This window comes from Cladophialophora carrionii, assembly GCF_000365165.1.
Source record: "Cladophialophora carrionii CBS 160.54 unplaced genomic scaffold supercont1.13, whole genome shotgun sequence".
Taxonomy (NCBI): Eukaryota; Fungi; Ascomycota; class Eurotiomycetes; order Chaetothyriales; family Herpotrichiellaceae; genus Cladophialophora; species Cladophialophora carrionii.
The window spans coordinates 169,759-190,824 of NW_008481820.1; the positions used below are offsets into that span (position 1 = coordinate 169,759).

Consider the following 21,066-nt stretch of genomic DNA (forward strand, 5'->3'; position numbering starts at 1 on the left):
TCCTGCCTGCACAAATGCTCTTTGTTGAAAGTGCGTGGGTGTCGAAGCAGTTACGTCGTCCGTTGTTTCGAGTCGAGTTGAAGGCAGTTCGACCGCGGGCTTCGCACTGCGTGCTGAAGTCCATCATTCACTGCGCACCGGCTGGGTCAAAACAACTTCCCTGGCTCTTTTTCTTTCTCGATTGGTATTTTTCTTCCAGGTACCTCGACTGCTCAAGCGTCGTACGCACTCACAGGCTGAGACTTCACCTGGCTCGAGCATCCCATACTTCCATTCCTCGCCGAGAACGCCATCAGAAAGACACTGCTGCATTCGGCAATCTCGAGACCCGACACTCCTTGGCCGCAAGGCTCGGTTCGTTGGACGACCCTGGTGCCACGACGACGTCAAGCCACCTCTCAATCCAAGAGCATGGACGGGTGGGCGGAGCTGGGCGGCCTTGAGGCTGCGGCCGAGTACCAGGTATATCTCCTTTCCAACACCACGGGCGCGGCCAATAACCTTGGACAGTTCCCATCACAGGATCCAGGCCAGCCCGATGACGCTGTGTCCCAGTACCCCGACCTCGAGCCTGCGGATCAACCAGGTCCAGGCGCGACATCGCAAGGGGAGTACCAATATCACTCCGCCCCTCCGCAGCAGTCTCCCTCACGTTCCTTGTCACCGGCATCCTCCAGATCAAGACGTAGCTCGTCCGCAGTGTATCCCCAGCTGCCATCTTTTCCTCCTTTCGAGGACCCTATCCCCGATGAGGCAACCATCGAAGACATCTGCATCAGGTACCCGAACCACCTCCGCGGGAGCTATCTCGACGCCTTCATCCAGTGGAAGTGGACAGGCAACCAAATTTATAACCGCTTGACTGACAGAGCGGTCGAAGAATTCAAGAGCACCGGCATTTCGAGCTCCAAGTCGGTCAACAACCGGGCAAACTTCCTGATCAAGAGACTCAGTGCGCGTATGGCTCGTTTCTCCGCCGAACAACTGGACGCCTTGTGCAATGCGCCCAAGCTTCGGGGCTGCCTGGTGAACGGCGGGGAGGACCCTGGCAGATGCAAAATGGAGGGTAAGGTCCTCAACGAGAAGGCTGGATTGGTTCGGAAGTACCGCCATCGCCAACACAGAGCACGCAAGGGGCGGGCTTCGGCCGCCGCGGCAGCGGCAGCGGAGAAAACTGTGACGCTCAATGGTGAGGAATATGGCCTTTGGGCGTCCGCGGCCGAACTGGAGACGTTTAGCAGAGGGGTTGCCGCACAATGGGACCGACAGCGCCGCTGCGCAGAGGAGATCATCAACGCCGATGAAGTGCATGGCGTGAGTGTTGGTCGGGAACGAAGACACTTGATCCTCCAAATGACCAACTGGGCGACCAATTCATCGACCGAGACCCTCTTCAGTTTTCAACGCGTTGAAGACTGTCCCACCTTCATCACCGCCATCAACGACATGGTCGCGACGGGCGTCGCCAATAGACTCAGCTCTGGTCCGATGGCTGACCTTACCGACGATCAACAAGTGGCTGCCGCCCGACAATCGGCGGTCGACTATGTCATCGCAGCTTATGCAGCCAGACTTGAGAGGTTGAACAACCTCGTTGCGACATTGCCGGCCGAGGGCTTCGTGCAGGGCGTCGTCGACCACGTCCTGTCCTGGAATGAAGACGTTGTTCCAGAGGCTGCTTTCGCAACGGACGCAACGCACTCGCTGAAAAACCCCTTCGATGGCAATACTGCGACGACCCAGGAATATGCAACTGGTCCCGGCGAGCTCTTTGCCGACCCGGTTTTGATGGATGTGGACTCAGCGGCAGGGATGCCTCGACCCATGCCTTCCCAAATTCCTCCGAAGCGAGCAAGCGAGGAGCCAACCCAGCAGATCAGATCCCCCAAACGAGCGAGACGCGCACAGCCAAGCATCGCGGATGAGGAGTTTCTCTTTGAGGCGAGTCCGTTTGCCGACACTTCGTCCAATCATGACGAAGATGTGGTCACCACCGCTGCCGCTGGAGCCGCTGAGTCCATGTTCCCTGATGGCCTGCTGATGAACAACGGGCGGTTGGGCAGTGCGGTAAGCACCTCTGCAACAACTTGGCGCTCTTCGGTGCCAACTGGCGCTGTTCCTCAAATTGTGCCACAACAAGAAGAGTTGGACGTAGGAGGAGATACTGTATTGCCAGATCAGGCGTCTGGTGTGTCTCAAGCAGGCTTCACCTGCTCCGCTGGTGATGTTGTCTTTACCCGTGAAACGCCACTTGAGGAGGTCCTAAGAGATTTCGGCATCGGAAATGTCACAGGAGATGTTTCAGGTGTTGAAGAGCCAAACACGGTCGCGAGCGAGACGGTGACGCGAGCTGGTGCGACTGCCGGCGCGGTCACGGACGTGGACAGTGTCGGTACAGGCGACCATGACGGGGCAGGCGGCGACGTTGGTCCTGGTGGCAACAGCAGCTACTCTGCGACTTTGGACCTGCCACACATGATCAACAACGACGAGGACTGGTTGAATGAGGCGATTGAGAATGCGGTGGCATTGGGGCTCCCAGATCTGGACGACGCTTGAGTGAGATCTGTTCGTCATGAACAGAGACCGTCCATGTCGCGATGGTTGAGACCCGCGGCGGTGATACCAACACCCCGATGCGAGAAGTCATGGAGATGGTCGAGGTAGAGTCGGTGCTGGAGATGAAACGTTGACGTGCGCATCGTCCGAGGCGGTGCTGCTCCTGGTCCCGGTCCTGGTTTTGGTTGTTGGTTTTGGTCCATCAGGAAGACTGAGACTGAGACAAACAGCACAGTACGTGCTTGAGGCAGTTGAGTTTTGCTCGTTGAGTGACAAGAATCGTCCAATGCTTGCTAGAGAGACAGACAGGCAGAGAATCATAGTGAAATTACCCGCATTTCTTTGCTGTTGTTTGTTGCTTGTGAGTTAACGATGTCGTTGAAGTTGGAATGCCGCTAACGGCGACATCGACGCCGACTCCGTGCCGAGACCGACGCCGAGACCCACGGCTGGTGCTGAGGTAATCAAAGTCAATCCCTCACCACCCTTCACATCCACCTAACATCCAATGCACGTCCCCGATTCTGCTCAGCAATCCATTTCCATACTACAATATGAAACAAGTAAATAGCATCTCCATCCAGTCCCATCCACTGGCAGTACGCTCTCCCATACACTGGCTGGCACATTGTTCTTCTCATGAGCGACTCTACTTATGCCCACTTCTACTGTGCATATCGATACGGACAGGACCCGGGTTGCCAGTAGCTTGACAAGGGAAAAGAAAGAAGAAGCGAACCAACCCAGGACTGCGGCCTGCATTCATCGGGAGAAAGGATCTGTCAAGTTACGGATCTCTGCTCACATTTGGATAATTGATGCTCGTATCGGCTAGGCTGTTTAGCTACCAAGGTATCAAGGACATGGCCATTTGACTCTTTCTCGGACACCAGATGTCCTGGTCGTGCATGCGCCTTTCGGAGAGGATGGCAGCAGTCGTCCAGGTATCCGATTAAATAAATCTCCGATTCGTTTGATCTCTAAGAGTAGAAGTAGAAAAAGCATCGAGTATAACTAGGGCTCGTTCACAACAAGTTCATGATCAAATAGGTAGATACCAGCCAGACTGAGCGGGTACTCAGTTGCAACCGTTAAAGAGACTGCTCGCTGTCGGTCTGTCGAGCATAGGGTGTTGCAGGCCGTCGATCTCACTCCGGATCTTGGTAGCCGTGGGAATCACAATCGTTGCTGTGATGTTACAGCCGAACGTAGATGTAGACGTGGAGAGTCTTTGTTCGCTATCGTATGAGCGGTGATGACCAGTTCACCCGCTCATTCACTCATCAAGTCGGTGGACTTCAAACCACGCAGCTGAAGCAATCAACTGTTTCCAATCCAGCGTGATCAATAGAGGTCCGATATTGGTCATGAGGACGAGCAGCGTCCATTGTCACTTCCTGATGTGATGCCTGCTTCGTGATAATGTCAGTGACATTGTATGGTTTGTCGGCCCATCACCACATGAATAGACTTCACCATCCAAGATCGTGCTCCGTTTACCATACCTCCATTGGCTAGAACAGACAATTCCACGCTGCTCACTGCCTACGACAGTGAAGATACAAGTGACACAAACCAGTGAGGCATGGGTATATAAGGTATGCGCATCCTCTCACGGGTATAAGTATCTCGTCTTGCACCTCACTCCTCGACAATCTTTCTTGATCACCACACTCTTCGAACAGTTCGAAAAGCAAGACACTTCTTGCTATGACCAGCACCACTTCGAGAGTTGCAAGCCTCGCGTCACCAGCTTACCACTGACACCGTGAGACTTACGCTTCCTTTTCCGCGATCACTAACTTAGAAGCGCCAGAGACTCTCGGTTCCACAATCACCGACTCACCAGTCCAGGGACCTCTTTCCGCGATCACAGAGAGGAGAGCCCAGCACTAGCAATAAGTTTGCTCATTCGGTGCGCATAGCGACAAGAACACAGTACCGAAACCCACTATCGACATCCACCGATTTCTGCGAATGGCAGAGTGAAAATCCAACATCGACAGTAAGTCCTACCGATCTCAGTGCGCGGCACCTAAAGCAGTCAGCATCCTTCCAGTGTTCAACATATCTGCAAACTTAGCTCATTATTTTGGTGGGTACCAGACAAGCCGGTCAGTGTTCACAAACCGGCGACTTTACAACTTTCCACCTTTGCGACTTGCGTCCTCCCAGCTAGAAGGCTTCAGTACCACGTTAGATCTCCCCAACGGTCCAGACCGCGACACAGGTTTCCGCGCGAGCCAAACAAAGTAGTAGGTTTTCCAGTGATCAACATCTTCGCGCGGCTGACTGATTCTTTCTATAGCCGTTGGTGCAAGCAAGCCCGCGTACATCCTCACGACTTCGCCCCCTCTTGCCGTCACAAGTGAATCCTCGAGCTCTGCGTCAGATTGTCTCCACATATTCAGACGGCGGCACCAAGCTTCACGACCAGCACAAACAACAGCAAGGCTTATCCAGCATTTGCCACATCGTGTCATCGACCAAGCCAAACAAACACAGGATTCGCACAGACATTTGTCGTCTTCTCAATATGAACAATAGACCAGCATTCCAGTGCCCTCAGGGGCAGGACAGCAACAATCAAGATGGTAACCAGAACAACGGCGGTATAAATCAACAAAGTAGCCAGTTCCACCAGAATCCGCCACCAGTCTCCAGCATATGGGTGCCTTACCTAGGCCCGCAGCAGCAGCAGCAGCCAACAGTTGGTGATTACATGCGCAGTCAATGGAACAATCCCGCGCCCCACAACCTACCATATGGCGCCAGGAATCTCCCAATGACAGCCGCGACCCCTGCCATTCCACCAGCCATGCTGACAAGAGCTGCACCAGGACAAAACAGCTCTCAGACTACCCGCGTGCAGGCGAGTCGAGGTGGCAACAATGCGCTCCGACCACCACGTGCTCGCGCTCCTGTTCCAACTTCTGATCCGCTCATGAGAGTCCCAGCCAACCATCTGTTCCCGCAGGTGGCAGAACAGATTGGCGAAGGACTCGGATCAGGTCGGAACTGGCTAGTGATTCGGGTCGGCACCCCAGAACCGGTTTTGCGGGCACCCCTACTCATTGCACGATGCAAGAGAGACCCGATCAACCAACAAATCAACACGCCATATCCCACCGCAAACGACGTCATTCCTGCCGGCACCTCTCTTCGACAAGTCTGCCAACACTTCCCGAGGCACGTCTGGGGTGATATGCTTCGTATCTTCCTCTCGGAGCAGTGGGATGCTCGTCGCATCTGGGAAATGCTTCCTCCAAACATGCGCAACAACTCGACCAACCGGCCCTGGAACTATCTCCAGGCGGCGATGGGTCGTGAGGTGGACACGATGATGCAGGAGGACACCGGTGTTCGACGTGTCCCGTTGAAGAAGGCCAGAACTCCGACTCCAGCTCCAGAGGTGGGCGCCGCGCTACTCCTCAGGGACAGCAACATGATCGACGACGTTAACATGTTCGATGAGCCTATCATGGTCCGTGACGAGACTGGATTCATTGGCGACCACGAAGTGCTCGTGGGCCTTGACTGGTCCAACGAGGACACTTTCACCATCCTCCAGCTTGAAGTGGTGGCGAGGACATACAAGCAGTGGGCGCTTCATGCCCAGCGGTGCTTGATGTCGGTGAAGTACGGTGCAGACGACGAGTCCAGTGTGCGCCGTCTCTATAAACAACGCCACGCTCAGCGCTTCCTGTGGTGCTCTGAAGATTACCAGAGACGCTGCGGTCCCTTGCCAACGAGGAACCTGGACGCGTTGGAGATGCAACGTCTCAGCTGGGAGTTCCTGAATCCACGCCAGCCAGGTGAGGCTCTCATCACGTACCGCACCAGATCCGAATGGCATTCCGTGCGAAATTACGTGGGTGTCGTTCAGAAATTGTGGGCGGAAATCGAGAGCGAATACTGGGAGCTTATTGGTGTAGAGCCACAAGAGGAAATGCCTGGGTGGCATCAGTCAGTCTGGCGTATTCTGGGACAATGATATGGTCCATGGTCGGCTGAGCATCGGTGCTTCTGTTTCATGGAAGCGAGCCCAGCAAGCGCATCGTGCGAGAATGCTTCTCAGGGAGGACCATTCCGCAAGGACCTGTGTGAGCATTTGAGGGCACTGTCAGAGCATCCGCTTCATTCGAGGGTGCCATCATGGTGTAAATGCCGTGCACATGCTCGCGAGATATATGTGGTCATTGGAATGAAATGAAACGCAACATGGCCTTGCACGATACCAGCGTCGTCGAAGCGGTGAAAGGAAATGAAATGAGGTGAGGCACCGATGAGGTGAAAGTCAAAGTTGAGTGAAACTCACAGCTCCGGTGCTCGGAATTAAGTTGACCCGACACGGAAAATGGTTTCGCCGGGCCAGCCAGCGCGTCTGTTATTTCTCATATCCATCTTTCCTACTAATGAAGAGCCAACGGTTGCATCCTACTATAAGCTGCAAGCTACTTGTCTTGGGTCTTTGCAACGTTTCAACACAATCCGTACTGAACGACTGAACAGAGATGATGACGTGCTTGGCCAACATCGGTAAGGCATAAGTAGGTATCTACAGTACTGTATTTCAGTGCTCGAATCGGCTCGTATCTCCGAGAGGACGAAGTAGTGACTCGGTGGATAGCTACAGTACGACCGAAAGAGTCTCCTGGGTAATTAGGTATCAAGTAATACCTTGCACATCAAACTTAAAGTCAAACAACAGGCATATCATAGGATACTGTGGAAAACCAGTCCCTCGCTAGTCGAAATCCATGCATACACAAGCGTCACAGGCGCACGCCTTCACCCGTCATATCATATCGCAGTAGGCAGCCAAGTCCAGCCTTCCTTGTCCCACGTCGTCCATCATCCGAGCATGCGAATGGCATACACTCGCACATCTACGTATCTACAAAGTATAAACCTCACCATTGTCCTCCAAGAACATGATCTGGTTGGCCTCATTCATGGCCCTCAGCGCGGCTGTAACTTCATCGGCTGTAAATTCCTGCCCGTTGCTCTCCGACACGCGATGGTTGACAGCCGAAGTCACGTCTGTCACCGTCGCCATGTCGTTGTGGAATAAGGTCGTGTGAGTAAGTCGACCTAGCGCCGCGCGGAAAGTGGCCAGCCGGGGTTGGGAAATAGTAGGTCCAGAATCTTCCGGCCCGGTCTGCGACTGAGATTGGGACTGTGTTCTGCGCGACTGGGACTGCGAGTCTGCCTGTGTGGAGGGGAGTTGGGAACTGGGTATCGAGCTGGCAATGCTCATGCGAGACATTTGAGACTCTGCGCCAGTCTGGCGGGAGCGCCGGGATGAGCTGGGCTGGATATCGTCGTCATCATCGTCTGAAACGTCACCTGTGTCGGCTGCATTCGCGTTGCCGTTGGTCCTCGTCCCGTTCGGTGCGCCGTTAGGAGTGGCGTTCGAGCGAGCCGAGCGCTGACTCCTCGTCGCGGGCTTCGTCGCACGGCTTCCGGATGGCTTCGTGCCTCGATATGGTGCATCACCGCCATTGCTGTCGTCGCTGTCAGATTCGTCTTCTTCGTCCGAGCTGTCCAGATTGGCGTCTTCGGTCTTGCGTCTCTTGTTCCCTCTGCCCGCCTTCGTTGGGACGACTCTGAAAAGAGCAAATTTGAGAATCTCCTCGGCCGCAATGGCGTCGTCCTCCTCGACTCTACTTGATAGTCGAGCCTTGGCGTGAGCGGTTGATAGACGGATCAGCGTTTCCAGCGTTCTGGCAGTCATGGGGCTGGTTCGGCGTTCATTGGCCTTCATCTCGTCATTTCGAAGGCTTGCGTACGCGTTGACGACGTAGTCGCTTGCTTCTTTTGTCAGGACGGGCTTGCATCTGCTCTTTGCGTACTGAATGTATTTCTTCAGAAAAGCCATGCTGACGGGGTGTTCTTGCTTCTTGCGACCTCTTTTGCTGCTCCTCTGAAAGGAAAATCCGGCATGCAAGACAACATTGTATTTCTCGTAGACTGTCGATGTTCCCCGGTCAACATTCTGGTCCTCTTGGACACCAACCCCAAGCATCTGGTTGGCTTGATCTCGGATGGGCGCGCCTTCTTCAGTCCCAGGGGGACGATACTGATGCATTCGCAGGACGTGCTCGGATATGTCTCGATCTCTCGTGTCGTTGACATCATCGGTGACAATGAATAACAGATCGAAACGGGAGAGAAGAGAGTCCGGCAATGCGATGTTCTTGTGTGGATCCTTGTTGCTGTCGTATTGCCCAAAGATCGGGTTTGCTGCAGCGATGACACTGCATCTGGCATTGAGAGAGGTATGAATACCGGCTTTTGCAATAGTGACGGTCTGCTGTTCCATGACTTCGTGGATGGCCACACGATCAACGTCGCTCATCTTGTCGAACTCATCAATACAGACCACTCCACGGTCACCCAACACCATGGCACCGGCTTCAAGTCTTCTTTCACCCGTCTCTTTGTCGGACGTAACGGCGGCTGTGAGACCGACTCCAGAGGAGCCACGACCCGTCGTAGCAATTGCCAGGGGGGCCGTGTTAAGCACAAACCTTAGGAGCTGCGATTTCGCGGTCGACGGATCACCCACCATGAGGATGTTGATGTCACCTCGTAAGTGGGTCCCGTTCGGCAGATTCTTCTCCATGCCGCCCAGCAGCATAAGCAAGATTGCCTTCTTGATGTAGTCGTGGCCATAGATACTGGGTGCCAGACTCTGGGACAACAGGTCGAAGACTTCCGTCTTCCTTGACATTTTGTTGATGTTCCTCACATCCTGATCCGTGATGGTGGCTTGAGCAATACCGCCCCCAGCTTTAGAAGACAAGAGTACAGCATTGTTGGCCAATATCAGCGTCCTGAAGATGGATGACCCGGAGCCAGCATTTCTGTTACCGAGGGACCTGAAAATACCGACCAGCTGAATGCGGTCGCCAGGCTTAACACGATCGACCATGTCATCATCCATGAGGACATCGACACTACGGGGAAGTTGCCCTGCCGGTGCTCTTTCCGGCATTTCTTGGATGCTGATCGTCTGGTGATCCCGGTAGGTACAATAGCCGTACTCGGTAACCAACTTGAGAGGCTGTTAGGACTGTGACTGTTTAAGAGTTGTATTTCACACGTACCGGATTTCCCTCTCGGTCTTCCTGCGGATATACGCTCAGACTCGCCGGGGCGTTGGCACTCATAGTCTGATCTCTGTATTCCCTGAACATGAATGTACCTTTCTTTTCATTCCAGTGCACGCTCTTGACAACCTTTGGCCTGACGAGACTGCATTTGGTCACAATACCCTCGAGACAGACCATCCGGTTCAAGAGCGAGCTTCCTAATGTTCTTGGGTTGCAGGTATTTTCTCCAAATGAGCCTGAGTATGCGACATAGTAAAGTCGGTCTTCATCGTGTTCGAACGCCGCGCGGTTGGGTATCGTCGCAATGATGTTTTTGAGAGCGGCGTCAAAGGCAAGGGAATAGTCGAACGGTTGGAACAGAATGCCATCTGCTAGTTCTCGTGAATGGGCTCGGATATCATCAATGCTGACCACAAGTCGTCGCAGACCGCGGTTCAGCATCAACACAATATCTGCACGGTAGGATCGGGCTTCATCGTCGGTGGGGTCGAGGAACTCGGTCGCATGTCTGATCCTGTCCCGGACGGCTTCGTCTCGAAGCTGATTAGTGCTGAGCGACATTTTGTACAGGTCGTCGGCAATTTCGAGTTGGGATAATGTGAAGAAGCGGTTGAAGGGGCACGGCGAGGAGAGAGGAGTGAGTCGCGCTTCGACGCGTCAAAGACACGTACCTCTGCTTCCCCGTAAGAGCACTTTAGTACGGTCAATCAAATGAATTCTATGCATCCGTACTAGAATCTGTGCTCGGCAAATTCCAATCTGATCACTCCATTGCTATCTTCCGTATCACTTGGCCTGCATCATGTCGTGGGCGTTGGAATCCGTCCCCTCGGTCTCCATTAATCCGTATTTGGACTGTGATTCTGTGGATTCGCACATCTTGTCAGACGAAACCACTGATGGCTGAGCTAATGGAACTCGTGGTGCGATTCGCAGCCTGAGTGTCAGCCTATGCACTTCTCAAGTACCCAGTCATTCGGGGAGTGTCTGTGACCCGCAAGACCTGACTCTCAAAGTTGATTCTGTTAATCTCATCTCAACGTTCAATCCCTTTAGGAAGTCCCCCAACTTTCCTGTTGACAATCTGATAGGGCGAGGGCAAAGGGATATGTCTGCCTTTTCATGAGCGACGCCTGTTGACCTGTTTGGGCAGAGGAGATGCGAATACAGTCGTGTGACTGGACATCCTGCCCCAACCCTGCCGTCTCGAACGGTCAGTGGAAGCTCTCCAAGTCATTTGACCGGATGCCCTCGATCTGAATCGCCTTTGACCTTCCCTTCTCACTCTCCTCGTTTGCCTCAGCCCGAACCGACACCAGTGCAGCACGACTCTGCATGGGGCTTTCTCCATATCCTCGAGAACGCTGGCAAGTTGTCCAACGACATTAGCTATGAGAAGTGCATATTGAAAGCAATCACACCGTGTGCTGGCGACTGGCAGGAATTAGCAATGAACAGAACATGTTGAAGCGCATGCAATACAAAAGGTTTCTGTCCTCTTGATCTGCTGCAGTGCGAACGTCGTTTGCACCAGATCAAACACAAAGCAGGCCTTACCAACCTTTGAGGTATGGAATGCCTTTGCATCTGCCGATATACACCCTGCTGCTGAGACGATACCCAGGAGGTCGTCCGTCATCTTGGATTGCTGAACCTCGCCAACCTTTCAGTCGTGACTCCGGTGGTGAAGGCAATCAACGATGGCAAACATGTGTCTCTTGAACCCAAAATAGGTTGACCGCGCAGCCAAGTCAATTTACGCGTGCCTGGCGGAGTCGCCTCCCCAGCTCACCAAACGCCGTTGCTCCCTTCCAAACGTTCCAATCCATCAGTGCGACATGAAACAAGTATTCAACAATCACTCAAGCTGATGTGTGTTTGAACTACCGTGTCCCGTCGTGCCAGTCTCCTGAATATGCAGACTTAGGGACCAGATGGAAGAATGTATTCTCCGACTGTCGGCACTGATCATCCGTGCGTCTCGAGTACTGTGTATTTGTTTTGCGCGTGTGACAAGCCATTCTATCTGCTCGTACAATAAGTTGACAGCTGGGTTCGGTGATCGTGCAGGAGGATCAAAACGACAGTCCATGGTCCAGCACTGAAGTAGTCACTAGTCAGGGCACTGTATTTTGCGGGCTTGGGGACGTGCTCGCCATTCGGTGTACACAGTATGGAGTACGTCTCTTAAGTGGCATTTAGGCTATATTCTGGGGACACGGATACGTGGTGCGCATCTTTTGTACATATATACACAGAGTCGGACGGTCCTGAGGACGTTAAGCTTGAGTCTTGCTTGGACTTGCTGTTGACTCGTGCCGTCGACTATGGAGTATATGTCAAAGATGAATTGCTAGAGTCGACTCACAAAGGTCATTATCATTGCTTACCTCGAAAGGAGGTGTGATTGGAGGCATTGGCTTGTCTGGTCTGGTCTGTATACTTCGCTCTGACATGTCCTACTCACGAGTGAGTCACACTGGACACACTGACCCCCTAGGCCGTGCAGTGTATAGCACGGCGCAGTGCAGTCAGTTGAAGGTGAGTACCGGATCAAAGACAACATGGACGGTGCAGTAGTAGGAGATATGCTGCGCGAAGATGTCCCATGGACTTCTACCGTGTTCTTAGTATGGAAAGAAAGACCAAAGACAGACAGCGCATATTGCCAATGGCCTGGTGCGCCACGTCGGATGTTGAAAAGGAGCGCGGAGGTCTCGAGCCAACCTTTTCGGTCAGGCACGTACGGCACACTATCAACCACACCAAGCACCTCCCGTCCGATCGCGCGACACTCACATGTGCTGTGGGATAACGTATCTTCCCTCCAGCAAGATACTCTTCTGTTGAGTAAGCAACTTGTGCATTTGACGCATTGCCGCATTGATGAGAATGAGTTGCTCCGCGGTGTCGGCACTGGCTGGCTCGACATCAACTCATCTTTGGTGGGAGGAGTCCATTTCATTTCCGGAACTTCGCTGCCATAGCGTGGTGTGGCGCGGTGCAGCGGGTTGTGGTGTGGTAGTCGTGTCTCCCTGCCTTACTGCATGCCTGGTTGTACACACATTCGAAAGCTTCTGGTCATCAAGGGAGCAGTTCATGCACATTGGCGCCTGCATCGAGAGAACTGCGATAGCCGCGGGTTACAGTCCTACCGGATACGATGGATGGAGTCCGTAACAGAGGTAGGTAGTGCTGGTCCTCCCTAGGTACGGAGTACCGTGGAACAGAACGGCACGAGTGAGGAAAGCTTCAACCCCATCTGGCAAGATGTCAACCTCCGGGGCCAAATGGGGCTCCCATGGAGCATGGCCGAAAGGGTTCCGTGAGGGTTGCATACCTCCCCAGTACACAGTGGTGACTGCTACGACGCAAGTCTCTGCTGGAGCGGCCGGTGAGAAACATGCAAGCAAGACAATACCACGCGAAGTCCATGTGCTGGAGAGGCGACTGTGGTGAGGTGACATCGGTAAATCTTCGCTACTCCACCTGCAGTAGCGGGATCCAGGACCGGGCAACGCTAGCCATCTTGTGTGGGCTGGCTGGGTGGCGCGGCGGTCTATACCAAATCACAAAAGCTGTGCGGGATGCAAAAAAAACATTCTAGAAGGGTTCGTCAGCCAGACGCGGGAGAGTCATGCGACGATGGGGTGGAGTTGACCAGAAAAATTTGCGGCCGCCGACACGTAGTGCAACGGCGTTGAAGAGGCGACTGAAACGTGGGTGAGTGAGCAATGAGCGTGAGGTGACGACATTCTGAATTGGGATCTTGACGGAGCGAAAAATTCCAGCGCAGCATCATGCCCAACTCGGGCGAGTAAGCGGTCCAGTCCAACGATCAATGGACGGCTTCAGACCCTACGCAGTACGTACGGACTACTCAGACAGGTAGCAAAGACACACTCGTCATTCACCGAGTTGGTACGAGTTACCTCCAAGGACGAAATTTCCGGTTGATCAGGCCGAGGAAATTGCCCTGACGCTGTAAGTGGCTTGACGCTCGTCAACATCTGCTGTCACCACCATGCACATCGTCGATGCAGTGACAGACATCTCGATTGGATTTGCGAGCAGTTAGTTCTTTTCGCCTCTGCGAACACTCACGCTCGCACAATGTCAACATGGAAGAGAATGCCCTCCTTTTCGAGCCCCGATACTCTGACCATCTTGTCGTTGAACGGATGGAGTCTGGAAGGCAACTGTACGAGTATAATGCAACCATGTCAGCTCCCCGCTCGCGTGGGTTCCGAAATCTAATCTCGGCGTAGCCGCCTCGCTGTGTCCTGTTGTGTGCTTTGGTCGTTCGTGAAGGCTGGTGCAGTCTTGCGGACAACGAGATCCCTGGTCAAGGTTACAGGCGCTAACACACGACTAGCAGCATCTTGGTTGCAGATTTTGCCCCACGGGGAGATTCCATGGTGAGGGGGTGCCAATAAAAGCCAATGCCAGAGAAGAAGGCAAAGACTTACCAAGCTGCACCGATGCGCACAAGCTCTGGCTAGACACCACCGATCGAGGGCTTGAGCAGACGCAAAGGAGCAGCCGACCCGACGTCAACATTCGTTGTAGTATGTGGCACGCGCTCTGGACCAATCGATCGGTCACTTCAAGATTGTCATCGCAGTGCTGGGCGTGGCCGGGAAGGCTGTCAATCAGCCGCTCCAGTCCGGATCTGGGTAGGTCGCCGAACATCACCCTGAGAGAGCCTGTCGAACCTGACGACTAGGTCGGTCCGGAGAGCCTCGTTGGCTTTGTGCGGGGCTGCCGGTCACCTGGGAAAAGCTGATCTTGTCCGCGACTCCGCGTTTTGCAGGGAATCAGCAGCCCGTCGCCCAATAGGCACGCAGCTGCAAAATAAAGCCAGCATATCACGGGGCGGCGAAAAACTGGCGATGGCACGCTGGCAGCACGGCTAACCCACTTTCGCCCGCCAAAGCATGCGAGCCTCGGATGCGGAGCCAGTGACGGGGGCCGCTTGGAGATCCCCAATGCACCCTCTCGCTATTCAATTTCAGGAATTGGTGATATCAATGGATAGAATCACATGCAGAAGTCGGTCCAGTCACCATATGGCCAATTCACTCCACACAATACGCGTGTGACCAGTAGCAAGCCACCATGGGTCTGTCAAGGGGTGTGAATTACCGTGCCATTGCAGTTTTTGCGCAGTTTCATCGCGTGGTGGAGCGTCACTGCCCTTGTTGTTGCCCTTGCCTTTTGCCCTTAGCCTCGCCTTGAACGGCCGCACACCTTGTTTTCGCCTTCCTCACGCAAGCTTTCTTTAAAGAGCCCGCTCCTGCTCGTCTATGAAGCTTGGTCCTCTTGTTCCTCCTTGACCTGTGTCACATCTCTCTCATCCATCGCGTCCACCCAAGCCGCCATCATGCCTGGCGAAGTTCGCGCCCTCTCCACCACCACGGACGTCAATCGGATCGAGGCTCCGGTGACGTGGAAAGCCTACCTCATCTGTGCCTTTGCCTCCTTCGGCGGTATCTTCTTCGGCTACGACTCTGGGTACATCAACGGCGTCAATGGCAGCAAAGAGTTCATCCGCATCATCGAGGGTCCCAACGCCGACTCTCTCTCGTCGCCTCACCAGTCTCTGATCGTGTCTATCCTCTCCTGCGGTACCTTCTTTGGCGCCTTGATTGCCGGTGATGTCGCCGATATCATTGGCCGCAAATGGACTGTCATTGCTGGCTGCGTCATCTACATGCTCGGTGTCGTTATTCAGATGATCACCGGTCCTGGCCATGGTCTTGGTGTCATCGTCGCTGGTCGCTTGATTGCCGGTCTCGGTGTTGGGTTTGAGAGCGCCGTGGTGATTCTCTACATGAGCGAAATCGTAAGATTCCCGCGGCTGTCCCTGTGCCGATCGAGCTAACGCGTCCTTCTGTAGTGCCCTCGCAAAGTCCGTGGCGCCCTGGTTGCCGGCTACCAGTTCTGCATCACCATCGGCATCCTGCTCGCCTCGTGCGTCGACTATGCCACCCAAGATCGACCCGACACGGGCTCCTACCGCATCCCGATCGCCATCCAGTTTGCGTGGGGTCTCATCCTCGGCGGTGGCCTGCTCTTCCTTCCTGATTCTCCCCGCTACTTTGTCAAGCGAGGCCGAGTCGAGAAAGCGATGCAAGCCCTCTCCCGGCTCCGTGGTCAGCCACAAGAGTCCGAGTACATCCAGGTCGAAATTGCCGAGATCATTGCCAACGATGAGTATGAGCGTGAGATGATTCCATCTAGTGGCTGGTTCTCCAGCTGGGCCAACTGCTTCAAGGGAGGCCTCCGGCACCAAAAGTCCAATCTCCGTCGTACCATCCTCGGTACCTCGCTGCAGATGATGCAACAATGGTACGTTCTCCTGCGTGGTCTGCGGCTTCCCGTGGCGACAGCGGCTGACAGAATCGATCTAGGACCGGTGTCAACTTCATTTTCTACTACTCGACCCCTTTCCTGCAATCGACCGGAGCCATCAGCAACACGTTCTTGATCTCCCTGATCTTCACCCTGGTCAATGTGTGCTCCACTCCTATCTCCTTTTACACGGTTGAGAAGTTTGGTCGTCGCCCTCTGCTCATCTACGGCGCTCTCGGTATGCTCATCTGCCAGTTCTTGGTGGCTATCATCGGTGTCAGTGTCGGTTTCAACCACACCCACTTGAACGCCGCCGGAGACAGCATCGCGAACAACATCTCCGCCGTCAACGCCCAGATCGCTTTTATCGCCATTTTCATCTTTTTCTTCGCCTCGACCTGGGGACCTGGTGCCTGGATCTTGATCGGCGAGATCTTCCCTCTCCCCATCCGATCCCGAGGTGTGGGTCTCTCCACTGCCTCCAACTGGCTCTGGAACACCGTAAGCACCCACCAATCCTTCCCCCTTGCCGAGTACTCACAGCTAACGTCGCGGCTATAGATCATCGCCGTCATTACCCCCTACATGGTCAATGAGGACCGCGGCAACCTGAAGTCCTCGGTCTTCTTTATCTGGGGTGGTCTTTGCACCTGCGCCTTCGTCTACTCCGTCCTCCTTGTCCCCGAGACCAAGGGCCTTACTCTGGAACAGATTGACAAGATGATGGAAGAGTCCAGCCCCCGCACCTCTGCCAAATGGAGGCCCACCAAGACCTTTGCAGAGCAGATGGGCAGCGAAGGCGGTGTCCTCAACAAGGAGATTGTCGCGGATGTGGAGCGAAAGGGATCCGTCTTTTAGGATAAGAACGCAGATTCCACCACTGGTCGAGGTGCCCCCAATAACAAGGTCTAATTTGTCGGCCATGGTTGGCAGATATCGGCGTGGGAAACAGTACCAACAGGGCTGGAAAGTCGGAAGAACCGACTTGAGGCTCATTGGGAGTGAGTGTTGATTGCTTGCATATTCCAGATCCTCATCACCAGCAGAACCACGTCTGTGCCTCATTCTTTGTTGTACATGACGTTCACTGTAGCTGAACAGCAGGTCTACCAATACAAAGGCATTCAAATTGTGTAGTCGGGTTTCCGAGAGCAAGTAGTGTCACCGGTACTGTGCATGAGCTGCTGTAAGACGAGTAGTGCGTTGGCGTCAAAGACCATACAAGGGTTAAGCGCAGGCACAGTTCTGATGCTGCGTGTCTGGCAGAGACGACACGCAGTGCCACATGTCAGCAGCATTAGAGTCGAGTCAGTCAGCACACATGTTTCATTGCCTCAACCTACCAACCAATTCATAGTCGTACACAGAAGAAGCATTCATTCACCTTGCCGCCCGACACCATTTCAAGCCACCACGTCGACCACGAGCATGAATTCGGGCGCCGTGCGCCGTGTCTCTAGATGATAAGGATAATTATGAATTCGTTCGTACCTCCGTCCCTACTCTACTCACACTCATTCCGCGGGTACGGAGTACAGAACGAGCGAACAGAGCAGAACAGATATTGTGTACATTATGCGTCCTAGGTAGGAGTTATGTATTCGTCGAGCTGTGAGTCTCAGTGGCTCACTGGCTGTTCCCATTTGCTGTACGGAGTACGGAGTACTCCGTATGAGTATACACCTAGGTACAGTTATACCTCCCCTACTCGCACTGTGGTACGCATCAATATCTATCTACCGACAGTACTGCAGTACTACTGTGCTTGCATACTATGGGTATTTATATCCTATAGGTACTTATGTACATGGTAGATCTACTACGCTACGCTCCGTAGGTACAGTAGTCGTAGTCGTCCTCGCAGACACCCTGCGTACCCACCCAACTGGGTCACGTACCTGAAACTCCTATAGCACCATGATATCACATTGTTCACAGCCCTCACATTGTTCACGGCGGATCTACATCAGAGCTACATCAGAGCTACATCAGAGCTACCCCGTACACTACGCCGAAATACAGGTACTGTATCAGGCATCGGATATCTCGTGTCTCACGCCTCGCGTCTCGCAACTCGCGTCTTGCATCTCGCGTCTCGATCGATCGGCTACGAAAGTAACGAGGAATCGTAGGACCAGGGCCGCCACACATTTCCGGTATGAGTGCAGTGGCAGGTTGCGAGTGCTAATTAACAGTTGGACGTTGGATGCGTGGAATGGCTTTGGAGGTGTCGAATGTCCACTGCCGATATCCATGTCGACGGCGATGTCGAGTGCATACCAGGGGATAGTAGTGAGATTTCTGAGACCGTCGAATGAATCACTCTCGATCTGATCCTAAGCCTGCCTGGGTTGAGTTGTACCATTTGGTATCAGTGTCGTGCAGTGCAGTGCAGTGTACGCATGATATATTCATCTTCATTTTTTTTACCTGCCTTGACCTAGCCCTTGCTTGCCTTGCTTGTCCTGACTGTAGGTCGTTATTTCCCATCTACACAGCCGCAGCCGCAGCCACAGCAGCAGCCGCATACAGCTCTGTACATACAATATACACAGTAGCCTTCTCTTCACTCTCGTGCTCCTCGATCGCTCACCCTCACCCTCATCCTCATACTCATACTCATACCCTGTATACGTAAACTGCAAACTGTAGACTGACAAACCTACCCACTGGTCTGCGCGACCTCCTCCTGCTTGACGTCGCCGGCCTTTGTGCCCAGATCCGCCGCAATCTTGACTTCAAGCACGGCACATCGTCCAGACTTGACGGCCTCGACGGCTTGCGGCAACTGCTCCAGCAGTTCCGCGACGGTGCTGACGGTGCCTGCCCAAGCGTGACCGCCCGTCGCGGCCTTTGCGATGCCCGCATAGTCCGGCGTGGGGTCGAAGCTGATGTTGAGCTCCTTGTTGTCCACTTTGCTGCCGTGGCCGTCCGGATGAACCAGCAGCATGGAACGTCTCGGTGCGTTCCAACCCTTGTTGTTCAGCACGATGGTCATGATCGGGATCTGATATCGCTGGGCGATCCAGTAGACCGAGGACGGCACCGAGAACATGTACGTCCCGTCCCCGACGACCTGGCACACGAATTTGCCCTTGTTGCTGCCGACACGGTCGCCCGACGCGGCGTCTCGGTGCTGGAAATCGGACGCAAGCTTGACGCCGAGCGCACCGCCACCGGACCAGCCTAGCCCGCCGCCACCGCAGTTGATCCAGGACTTTGGGAGAACGGGCGCTAATTGTTCGGCGACGAAGATGGTCAGTGTGACGGCTTCGACGGCGAAGATGGTGTCCTTTGGCACGGCTGCTTTGATCTGGCCGCCGAGGACGTGTGGGTCGATGGGGCTCTGCTGTGGGTTCTCGGGCAGTTTGGCGAGCTCTTTGGGTCGACTCCAGCGGGCGGTGTAGGCTTCTTGCCGCTTCTTCGCCGCTGCGGCGTGGGCTTCGTCTGACAGCGTCGCTGACAGTTGTGCGTCGGACGCGAGGAAGTCGTTCAGCTGTGTGAATGAGGTTGCCGAGTCGGCGCTGAAGCGAGCGTACGCCGGGATGTAGAAGACTGGCATCTGGCGCTTCAAGACGTCGACGTCGATGTGCACAATCCTTGCATCCGCCTTGGGCTTGCATTGGGTGGGGATCCAGGGGACGTCGCAGTCGACCACGAGGATGAAGTCGGCGGTCGTGACTGCCGGGTCTGACCCATACCGCATGCCCAACGATGCTGGATGATCCGTCGGGAAGCACATGTCCGAGCCACCAGTATCCAACACACGCAGGCCGGGGATCTTGTCGGCCAGAGCGACAGCTGCGGTGACCGAATCTTCGTTGCGGCCAGTATAGCCCACGACCAGCAGCGGCTCCTGGGCCTTGACGAGTTCTTCCGCGATCATCTTGACGGCATCTTGTGGCAGAGCGGCCGGCGCAACAGCCTTCCACTGCTCTTGGTCGAGGTGATAGGGCTCGATATCCTCTTCCATCGCCTCTCGCGCGCCACACAGATAGACGGGTCCCTGGGGATGGCTGGTGGCGAACTGCAGGGCTCGATTGACCATCTGCTTGACGTTCCTGCCACCCTTGATCTCCCCGGTATATCTGCAGTATTGCGACACGATCTGTTTCTGATCCGGCACGTCTTGGATCCAGTGTATGTACTCTGTTCTTGACCCACGGTATTCGCCTTCGATCGTGTAGGGAGACAGGCCGGCGAAGATGAGGACGGGAGCTCGTCCGCACGAGGCATTGTGTACGGCGGCTGCGAGACCCTGGGTTCCGACGTCGACGTGTATGATCACGCATTGAGGCTTGTTGGTCAGTCGCGCCATGCCGTCTGCCATGGACAGGGCGACCATCTGCGGCATTGGTCAGTCTTGGTTCTTCGTGGTTGTTCGACGGCCTCAGACTCTTCTGCTCGTACCTCATTGGGACATGTGATGATCCTGGGGAAGTCGTCTTTCTTTTCTCTCTGACCCTTGGTAATCGCTTCCATGATGGAAGGGTGATCGGACCCAAGGTTGACAAAGACATGGGTGATCCCGGCCTGAGCACGTGTGTGTCAGTCAGATGCTGTCGAGAGGGCTCGAGACGCCGTGCGAGGTTCTCACCTCCCAGATCGCCTCAAAGAAGGCATATGAGGCGGTGTAGTCGCTAGATGAGCAGGTCAGCCTCCATGTTCTCCCTCGAGGGCACGACCCGGGGGGGCATACGATTTTGCAATGGACCCCATCTTGTACTGGGTCAAGAAGCCGGCTCGAGCTTTCGAGCTCAGAGAGTCTGCGGGTGAGTCGTGCTTCGTCAGGCAAGACTGAGGGACAGGACCGGCACTGCCTCTGTACAGATTCTACCGTACCTGCAATACGGACCTTCAGCAGAGTTGGAGTATGAGAGCGTCCAGCCACAGATTAATATCAACCACCCCCGCGGTTGTCCTGGCCGGCCTGAGTACGAGGTAAACCAACAGCCGGCAGAATTCCCGTGTCCCGCTGCTGGCCACTGCTGGGCGCCGGATCACCACCCACAGCCGTGTTTTGACGCATCATGGT

The 21,066-nt window shown here is 54.5% G+C and overlaps 5 protein-coding genes across 5 annotated transcripts; 3 read left to right on the forward strand and 2 right to left on the reverse strand.

Moving 5' to 3' along the window:
* Positions 1-411: 411 nt before the first annotated feature.
* Positions 412-2,559, forward strand: G647_10218 (uncharacterized protein; the record flags this gene model as incomplete). Its single annotated transcript, XM_008726210.1, has 1 exon — positions 412-2,559. One exon carries the CDS (start codon positions 412-414, stop codon positions 2,557-2,559), a length of 2,148 nt encoding a protein of 715 aa, XP_008724432.1.
* A 2,536-nt stretch (positions 2,560-5,095) lies between these two features.
* On the forward strand, positions 5,096-6,553 carry G647_10219 (uncharacterized protein; the record flags this gene model as incomplete). The annotated part of the gene is made up of 1 exon (XM_008726211.1): positions 5,096-6,553. The coding sequence occupies one exon, from the start codon at positions 5,096-5,098 to the stop codon at positions 6,551-6,553; it is 1,458 nt and encodes a 485-aa protein (XP_008724433.1).
* Positions 6,554-7,456: 903 nt separating this feature from the next.
* On the reverse strand, positions 7,457-10,238 carry G647_10220 (uncharacterized protein; the record flags this gene model as incomplete). The annotated part of the gene is made up of 2 exons (XM_008726212.1): positions 7,457-9,619; positions 9,672-10,238. The coding sequence occupies 2 exons, from the start codon at positions 10,236-10,238 to the stop codon at positions 7,457-7,459; spliced, it is 2,730 nt and encodes a 909-aa protein (XP_008724434.1).
* Positions 10,239-15,060: 4,822 nt separating this feature from the next.
* On the forward strand, positions 15,061-16,889 carry G647_10221 (uncharacterized protein; the record flags this gene model as incomplete). Its single annotated transcript, XM_008726213.1, has 4 exons — positions 15,061-15,522; positions 15,577-16,028; positions 16,091-16,532; positions 16,593-16,889. The coding sequence occupies 4 exons, from the start codon at positions 15,061-15,063 to the stop codon at positions 16,887-16,889; spliced, it is 1,653 nt and encodes a 550-aa protein (XP_008724435.1).
* Positions 16,890-18,693: 1,804 nt separating this feature from the next.
* G647_10222 (uncharacterized protein) lies at positions 18,694-20,750 on the reverse strand (the record flags this gene model as incomplete). Its single annotated transcript, XM_008726214.1, has 4 exons — positions 18,694-20,376; positions 20,442-20,564; positions 20,629-20,671; positions 20,731-20,750. The coding sequence occupies 4 exons, from the start codon at positions 20,748-20,750 to the stop codon at positions 18,694-18,696; spliced, it is 1,869 nt and encodes a 622-aa protein (XP_008724436.1).
* Positions 20,751-21,066: the final 316 nt, after the last annotated feature.